General features: G+C 46.5%; 1 protein-coding gene across 8 annotated transcripts in view; it reads right to left on the bottom strand.

Annotated features, from left to right (window-relative positions):
• Positions 1–756: 756 nt before the first annotated feature.
• Positions 757–9,404, bottom strand: part of opa1 (OPA1 mitochondrial dynamin like GTPase) — a 63,182-nt gene continuing 54,534 nt past the window's right edge. For all 8 annotated transcript variants that reach the window (XM_024003841.2, XM_024003843.2, XM_024003846.2 and 5 more), the window contains 2 exons: positions 1,487–1,559; positions 757–839 (listed from right to left, as the gene is read on the bottom strand). In XM_024003841.2, coding sequence (XP_023859609.1) covers positions 1,495–1,559 — 65 coding nt within the window. In that variant the 3' untranslated portion in view covers positions 757–839; positions 1,487–1,494. The remainder of the gene's footprint in view (positions 840–1,486; positions 1,560–9,404) is intronic.

Below are 9,404 nucleotides of genomic sequence, written 5' to 3'. Positions count from 1 at the left end.
GAGTTGGACTAGAGCTAGCCACTGGGCTAACTAAAGTGCATTAGCAATAAGACGTCCTAATTGGGGCTAGGGCTACAGGTATGGTTTGGGCTAGCATTAGGCAGGAGAATAGTGCATTTCAAAAACCGTGCACTACATAGGGAGCCATTTGGGAAGCAGCCCTCTGACGGGTGCTGAAGCCAATTAAACACATTCCCAACCAAAGGAAAGGAAAGGAAGTGTGGAGAGAGAAAACCTGTACAACATCCTCATTTATAAGAAACAGGGGAGCAAGGGGGGAGGGAGAGAGGGAGAGAGAGAGAGAGAGCGAGCGAGACATGAGATGTCGCTCGGTCAGTCAGGTGGGTGTGTAACTTCAAGCTTGTCTTTTTTCCTCCCCATCTCTTAGTCTTCCGTGTCGAAAAAGTGAAAAAGACGAGCAAAAGAAAAGAGAGCAGGAGACGGTTGTTGGATTGCTGTGTGAAGAGGACACGTCTGGTGAACACACCCGGGGCCTTTAAAGCCCTGTGGAGAAGGCATGAAGCTGTGATAGGGAGCCCACCCAGATCTGAGAAAGTGCTCTATGCTCTGCCACGCTGGAAAACGGACACAGCTCAGTTTAAAGGGCTCTGTCCGACACACTCCACTTCTTTTCCCTGTGCTGCGGCTCCTACTTTCCTTTCATTTCCCTCATTTCTTTTCGGTGAGGTGTGTAAGGGGAGCGGTAAGCTAAGCCATAGACATTAAAAMCAGATGTGGGGGMGGGGGAGTAGTCATTTASYGAGYGGGGGGGGGGGGGGATTTGTTTTCTTTGATCAGTGCATTGCTTCTGTGATCCGCAGGTTTGCTTCCAATGGTTTCTGCAAAGACAAKAGGGTGAGATAGTTAAAATTATTCAACATAACACTCGTTACTGGTGGGACAGTGACACTTTGAACCAGCACTGAGCTGCATCATTTGAATAGAAGCTAAGGGATGTGCATCTAGATACATGGACTCCGATACAGGAACAATACTTTTAGTTTGAAACCATTTGGTGCAATTTGATTAGTGGAACGAATCGATGCAGTTTGATTCATTTCAATTCAATAACAATTGTTTTCTATTTTAAATGTATATCTGATACTGCTGGAGTTCAGGAGCTGAATCTGTCTGAGGGGGGGTCAGAGAGAGAGAGGTGCGTGAATGATGTAGTGTTTGAGCTGAGCCATAGGGCAGACTGAGCATTTACCACTATAAGATTAGGGAGGGGGGCACTGTTTCTGTACCCCCACTTTTTATTTAAAAAAAACTTTCATTACCCACTGATTAACTTGTCAGTAAATGGCCCAACACTCTTAACCGCTGGGAAAACACTGGAATGAGTAGGTGTGTCCAAACTTTTGACTGTATGTATTTACATAATTGAGGTATATTAGAGACATTTCTGTACAATGCTGGCCACTAATAGTCAATGTACTGTAGCACATGTGAGATATCTACAATGAGATCATTGAGAGTCAGATACCTGATGCTCTACTTCTCCTTGTGAAGAGCTTCTATGAAGGCTTCAAGTTTCTCCTGAATCTCACGGACTTTCTCTGCAGGAGGAGGAAAGACCAAAGAGTGGGTTAGTTGAGAATTTAAAACCAAAACCAAACAGTGGATATGGAGCAGGGTTGGGTCAATTCCAAATTGAAGACAGTCAATTCAAGTAAAAGTAAAATTCTGACTTTGTGGCAAAAAGGTCATGTATTTTCAATGACTTCTCAACAAATTGACAAGGAGAACCTATATGTTTATACATTTTTGAATTTGAAAATTCAAATAACTTCCTGAATTGACGGACTTCGACCCTGATATGGAGCATCCAAGATGCCTCATTTCATACAGTACATCACAGAAAGCRACTTGTGAGTGGTTGATTCTGCTAAAAGAGGCCTAGTCTATTCTATTGTGTTAGTATTTGCGAGACAACCCAAGGAGTTTGAGATGTTTCTCAGAACCGTGGCTTCCAGTGCTTCCAACCACCAGTGACGGCAGTTACAGCTAAAATATAAAAACGCAACATGCGACAATTTCACATTTTTACTGAGTTACAGTTCATATAAGGAAATCAGTCAATTGAAATTCATTCATTCGGCTCTAATCTCTGGATTWCACAACTGGGAATACAGGTATGAATCTGTTGGTCACAGATCCTTGCGACATGGGGCCATGCATTATCATGTTGAATCACGAGGTGAGGGCGGTGGATGAACAGCATGACAATGGGCCTCAGGATCTCGTAACGATYTCGCTGTGCATTCAAATTGCCATTGATAAAATGCAATTGTGTTCGTTGCCCGTAGCTTATGCCTGCCCATACATTAACCTCACCATGGGGCACTCTGTTCACAGCGTTGACATCAGCAAACTGCACGCCCACACAACGCCATACACTCTGTCTGCCATCTGCCCGGTAAGGTTGAAACCGGGATTAATCCGMGAAGAGCACACTTCTCCAGCGTGTCAGTGGCCATGGAAGGTGAGTCCACTGAAGTCGGTTACGATGCCGAACTGCAGTCAGGTCAAGACCCTGGTGAGAACGACAAGCATGCAGATAAGCTTCCATGAGACGGTTTCTGACCGTTTGTGGAGAAATTCTTTGGTTGTACAAACCCACAGTTTCATCAGCTGTCTGGGTGGCTGGTCTCAGACGATCCTGCAGGTGAAGAAGCCAGATATGGAGGTCCTGTGCTGGCGTGGTTACACGTYGTCTGCGCTTGTGWGGCTGGGTGGATGTKCTGKCAATTTCTTTAAAACGACGTTGGAGGCAGCTTATGGTAGAGAAATGAACATTGAATTCTCTGGCAACAGTTCTGTTGGACATTCTTGAAGTCAGCATGACAATTGTACACTCCCTCAAAACTTGAGACATCTGTGGCATTGTGTGTGACAAAACTGCACATTTTAGGGAGGCATTTTATTGTTCCCAGCARAAGGTGCACCTGTGTAACGATCATACGGTTTAATCAGCTTCTTGGTATGCCACACCTGTCAGGTGGATGGATTATCTTTGCAAAGGAGAAAAGCACACTAACAGGAATGTAAACAAATTTGTGCACAAAATTGGAGAGAAATAAGCTTTTTGTGCATATGAAAAATTTCTCCGATTTTTTATTTTAGCTCACGAAACATGGGACCAACACCTTACATGTTGTGTTTATATTTTTGTTCAGTGTATATAATASCCCATGGCATACCTTCACAGTCCGAGTGTGAAACCAACACCCTGAAATGTTGTATGTCTTTACTTGCAGAACAACAGACTTGTCACAGGCCATTGTTCCTCCACTGTCACCTCTTATTTCAGCCCAACAGCAGATGGTCCCCACTGACAGCCCTCAAACCTAAAAAAAACTGACCACTTCAGTGAAATATTCTGATGAAGAGGAGAGTTGTGGGCCATTTCCAGTAAGCTCACAGCCACCACCACATCAAAGACCCCCCCTCCGAACCGATGACATGTTATGTCCCTCCAGGCACACGTCAAGCTAATGGACGGGAGATACCATGACAACATTCCACATGAAAGGGAAAATATACTGGAGAAATGTTGAGTCACCACGTCCCGCCGTTGGGGTCGTTTTGAGGAGAAATCCGTCCATATGACAACATGTACTGTCACACGAGGGGCTGCAGTAACAGAGACTCTTTAATCACTGATTTAACAATGGCAAGAGTAAGTCTATGGGCCAGCGAGAGAGAAAAGGAGGCCTACAGGGGACTAGCAGTGCCAGCTGCACCCATCCTTGGCCCCGTCTCTCCTTCGCTCTCTATTCCAGTAGACTAATCCGACTGGAGCTGCCCCAAGCACAAACTCAAACAAAACTCTGAGGCACAAACTGCAACTCAGCTACTTCCAATCAGCCTCACGAGATACAAATCAGAAGAGTATCTTCAAATACTTTTGACTCAAAAGGTCTGAAAGCTTCAAAACCATAAGTCTCCTTGATTTCCACGGGACAATAAATCATAGCGGTTTAGGCATGGGAACAACAATGTCTTAAGTGTCCATTTCAAGTCAACACAAAGGTGGGAGCTGCATGCGTGCTTTAGAGGGTAACCTTATCCTAGAGCGAGGGGCTCGTGCGAGACCCTTTGAGGGGGAACGGGTGCAGAGGTATCCCTTTCTGACTGATGAAAGGCACGCGGCAGCCTTTGAGGACGCGCGCACACACCTCGGAGTCCTGAAATATAACACTAAAAGTGCTGAGAAAACACTGACCTCACACACACACACAGCGAAAAACAGCACAAGCAGTGGCAGAAAAGCACCTATCCCCTCCTCTCTCTCCCTCCCCACACACACACTCCTGGCAGGTGGCAAAACGAAATTCCCCAGCCTTTGATACTCAGTTAACACGTCAGGGCACAATAGGGAGGCGGTAAGGGGAGATTACGACACCTAATGGAGGCATTAGGGCTGGGAGAGAGGGAACGCTGACACGGTTCCACGGCTCCACCACCACGGCAGGTGTGGCGAGGCTGAAACCTTACCCGGCTGTAGCCCCACTCTAGAACCATACCGCTCAAAAGAAAGTTATGGAGCACACATACCGGGAGGAGGAGTGTGGGCCAGGCTCCGGCCGCAAAACATCATAATTCAATCGGAGCCAATCGGATCAGGATTACTAGCAACATCTGTCTGAGCCAGACCCATGGGAGAAGAGAAAAAAAAAAGGAGGAGAGGGGACATCTCTGTCACATCAAAACAAGCCCGGGAAAACCCCTGGCTCACCTTCAAAGCGTCACTGCTGAGCGGAGTCTAGATGTGACAGTGATAAGGGAGCTATTGTGTCGAGTTAATTGCTCGATGTGGTCCACTTACTGCACCAGGTCAACCACAGGGGGTAACCTTACCTGAAGTTCACTTTACAGTGTTATAGCAGTTCTCTTACCTTATAGCTGTAGGAGGTCTCAATATTTTTTTTACCAGAATTTGATAGGTAAAACGGTCCGCAATTCACTTTAATTTATAATGGTGTTATAATGAAGGGCCTGCCATCTTGCGGGACAAAAGCGAGGGCACGCACGGCTCTGAATGGCAGCTTTCAGAAAAAGCCAATATTTTGGGCAGCAACAGTGAGAAACAGATGTTTATTTCTCTTCCCCATCTGTTTGTCCTGCAAGACGACAAGGGAAAGAAAAGGCCACAACAAGGCGGCTTTCCTTTTGAGGCGTACGGAAATGCAACACACGAAGTGGACAGAGTCGCCGTTCCTTGCCTGTTGCCTCAGAGGAATAAAAAAAAAAAATCTATATAGGCGCATGTTTACCTAAGAGATGAGCCCTGAGACACTGCTATTCAGCCGCCCTCCCCRTTATCTGGTCATGAATATTCCCATAATCCTTTGGCCTCTATCCCAGAGGCCCCTTTTCAGGTGGCGGGCTGAGGGGGGGGACGGGACTCCGGGCCTTTCCCAATCCCCTCTTTCAGGTCCCTCTCTCGGCTGATCTCCACATTAAATTATATCTCTTTCACTCCCACTCTGCTGAGCTGTAAAGGCTGTAAGCCTTCGGTGGCCGGAGCAGGAACAGGAGAAGGGACTGAGGGAAAAGCCTTTAATTGACCTGTAATTAGACTGTGAAACAGTGTGGTCCAGGCTGAACAACCGCACCATACAGATGGAGAGAAGAGAGGAGAGAGAAACCTTAATCTCTTTAATATGGGGGATGCCCCTCTCTGGAGTTTGACGTGAAAGGAGAAAGGCAGACGTTAGAAAAGGGAGACTGTATTAGAAAGTGTCAACGCAAGGCTTTCTGTGGGTAACGTTCAGTGCCAAGACTAGCCCCTGTTGTTTTTGCATGGTGCCCCAGTCCAGCATCAGCCAACTCAAGACAGGACCGAGTTCACTGCCTGGTCAGGAGGCTCCCGTCCCAAACTGTCATCATTCAAACAAAACGAGTTAACTTCTCTTGTCACAAGCAAGGTTACAGTCGGGGGGGGGGGTGATCCGACTCTTTGAACGTCTGCATGCGCGATCCTGTCCTGACTGAAAGCCGATCTCTTAATGCAACAAACAGAAGAGTAGTCCGTCGCCATGTCACTTGACTTGTCTCTAAATCTGTATTGTAACACGCTATAAAAACGTAAGGGCTGCAGGAGGCGGACGCAGAAAGCGGGAATGTCGTCGGAAAGACGCCCCGTCAGTGGCAAAGCCATGAATCAGGGATGGCTCTGGAGGGCTCATCTAGGAACCAGATGCTTGAGGAGAGCAGAACCAAGGAGTCGAGCCCTGGGCCTGAACAGGTTCAACCTGGGGTCACCAAAGGGGCCAGACTAAACAAAGAAGCAGAGCGGGGAAAACAAAGCCTGACAACGCCAGGTGAAGACGTGTTGTGTAGTTTCGTGTACAGTTTTATTGACAGACATTGACARAGCTTTAAAGGGTGAGATGTCAACAACTTTGTGCATGCAGGGGATTGTAAAATTGGTTAACGAGCAAAATCTGGAGATTTCATTTCCTAAGTGGATTTATTTTAGCTAGAGGCACACTACTGGATTCAACAGGTTTAATGTTGGAAAACAGCAGTATGATCAAACACAGAGGACGATGAATTTGAGAGGGTTTTAAGAAAAAGGAATCCATACACATCCCATATTTCTTAAGTCTTCCAACAAAATCATAACATCACTGATCTTACTTTACCTGTACATGATTGAGACTGTATTTCACATACAAGCGCGTATTTCACATACAAGCGAGTAATGACAAGTCTGTATACCGTAAAAACTGTGCAAGACACTCGAACTGGAAATACAGAAAATATCTTATGTAATTTGTGAGTTGTTTAGGGGGGGGGGGGGGGGGGAGGTTGTAAATCATGGTAAAATCACAGAGAGCTAGAGTTCCCAGGCTTCTAAAGCCAACCTTTTGCACTCAGATGGTCTGTACTGCAGCTAAGTAGCCTGGACAATCAATCTTACTGGGTAACGTCGGCCTGATAATCTCGGGGTGACAGAGTGTTTATTGTTAAATCACTGTCATAATCCCTCAGAGCCACAGGTGTGGACACCCGCCGCTGAGCACTGGCGTGTGTGAACACGCAATCACAGCAGGCAGACAGACACATTGAACAGAATCAACTGTAATGTGTTCAATTCCAAGGCATAGTCTGATTGTGGCACACAGCACATCCACGGTCGACACCTTGGAAGAGCCCCCCCCCTCCCCATATCTGTCTCTCAGTCTCCACGACTTCTATCACACACAGATGAATCTGGAAGTCCGACTCATGTCAGTCAGTCCCATGAAGGTAAGTACCATGAAGGAGCAGCGCCGGTCCCAAACGAACCACAGAGACGGCCGATGACACTCATCAGAAGACACACACCACTCCAACTCCCTCAGCTAAATACGGGTTTCCAGCTGGTCTTGAGAGCACACACCTGTCCCGTTGACACACGGTACAGCAGGAACTGCAAACAAACATTGAATTCCTTAACGCCACCGCAAGAGTGAAATGTGTCATTGCAAGCACAATCAAWCTCCATCTCTGAAAACGTACATCAAGTTTCTTCATCCATAACCAGGTTTTCATCCAACTATTTCATGCAGAGGAATTACCTGACGCATGAAAAAAGTCAGAACCGGCCCGATGGACACAGGAAATATTCATAAAAGCCGACAGACAATTTGTTCCTTCGGCATGGTGGGATCTTTTTGTTTGTAAAATGAATAATGCAATAAATGGCGCTGGAAACCATAAGTTCGAAGTAAACTTGGAACCACGAGGGATGATATGTTCTGTGGTCCTCCCACTACGACTCTGGAAAGCATGCAATTTATTAGGCTTCAGAAGACATGGTGACGAGCTTGAAGCTCCTTTCCAATAAATATTGAGGGTCTTATTCTGGTGACATGATGTGCGATGCTTGGCTGCCATTTGACAAATAAAAATTCTCACTCTAACCCATAATAATCTCATCATGTTGGCTAGCCTAACTGCACCGTATCTGTGAGCTGTTGGCTAAAGCACATGTGCCAAGACCAAAATGGGCACATTTTCCATATAACGCAATAGTTTGTGATAAAACCATCGGTGGAGTTGAAAATAAGTCTGGAAATTTAACTTGTATTTTTTATGTGGTACATTTAAATGGCAAAAGTGGTTTTTATGTGCACTATGTCATTACGCAAAGCCTTTTATCCGCAAAAAGTCAATTTGATGGAAACATTTCTGGCGGGAAAACGTGCATATTGTTTTGATGCAGATTTTAGAATTCGTATTGAAAATCTGTCGCCAATTGGATGGAAATCTAGCTATTGTCAGTGGGCGACGGGAAGAGGTCTGATAAAATATCTAATACACAAAAACTAGAAGACCTGCCACCTTAAAGCATTCAGCAGTAAACCGAATCCAAATCTAACCCCTGGTAGCCAATGTGCAGGGAAGACATTGAGAAAATCCCCCATTTCATCTGTTCAAAAAACTAAAACAAAAGAGAAGACTTAAAACAGACTGCTCTATTTTTACCATGTGAGGGAGGAAGTGTGGTTTTCCTATTACCGCATCCTCTTATCCGAGCCGTGGACAGCTAACAGGGGCCTAAGTGTGTGAACAGTAACGGTGCTGTCAGACAATGCGTCCCAAATGGCATTCTAATTCTCTATATAGAGCACAACTTTTGACCAGAGCTCTATGGGGCCATGGTCAAAAGTAGTGCGCTACATAGGAAAGTTGGGAGACAGACGGTGTCTTGAGTGACAGGAGGATCTGCAGGAATGGGCCCTTTGGGGCCCTGCTGGGAGGGAAACAGACGGTCGGAATCCTCACTGGTCGCTCATCTGTCCCACATCACGACTTTCTACACTTCCTCTTTTCCCACCGATCACTCTCTCAGGAGCACCAGGGACGTGTCTCAACACTCCTCAGAGGCTTCCATTCCTCGTAACCTTTTCTTGATGATCACTGATAGGTGACAGGTAAGGTTGCGTAAACGTGTCCCCCAATGGCCTGAAACAGCTTCCATTGTCCTTTACTTCTTTCACACACATTAGTGCTTTCATTTGTTGCTTTTAATGGTCTTGGAGGAGGCAAGGAGAGGAAGGTATATGAGTATTGAGACAAGGCCTGGGAAAGGCAGGTCCAACAGCCTACCCCTTCTCTTTCTGGCTGTCTCTGACAGGGTGGACAGTCTCCAAAAATGTCCCCTGCCCCTCTATCCTCCACACACTCAGGCAGAGCAAGGAGATTTACAACCATCCGGGGACTGCTGTTGCGGGCCTGTGAAACAGATGCAGGGGAATAGGGGGATGTGGTAAGAGCGCGGGGTCACCAAAACACCAGGGACGTGTCGGAGGGAGCGTGGACAGCCCGCCCTGGCGCCCAGCCTCAGCGAGGAAGGAGGGGACAGGGGGAGGAAAGGAGAGAGGGATGAGGGAGGAGGTTAGGAGGTC

The sequence above is a fragment of the Salvelinus sp. IW2-2015 genome, linkage group LG16 (genome assembly GCF_002910315.2).
Source record: "Salvelinus sp. IW2-2015 linkage group LG16, ASM291031v2, whole genome shotgun sequence".
In the NCBI taxonomy this organism is placed as follows: Eukaryota; Metazoa; Chordata; class Actinopteri; order Salmoniformes; family Salmonidae; genus Salvelinus; species Salvelinus sp. IW2-2015.
The sequence above is the reverse complement of the archived record's forward strand: the minus strand, read 5'-3'. Positions and strand labels throughout refer to the sequence as shown.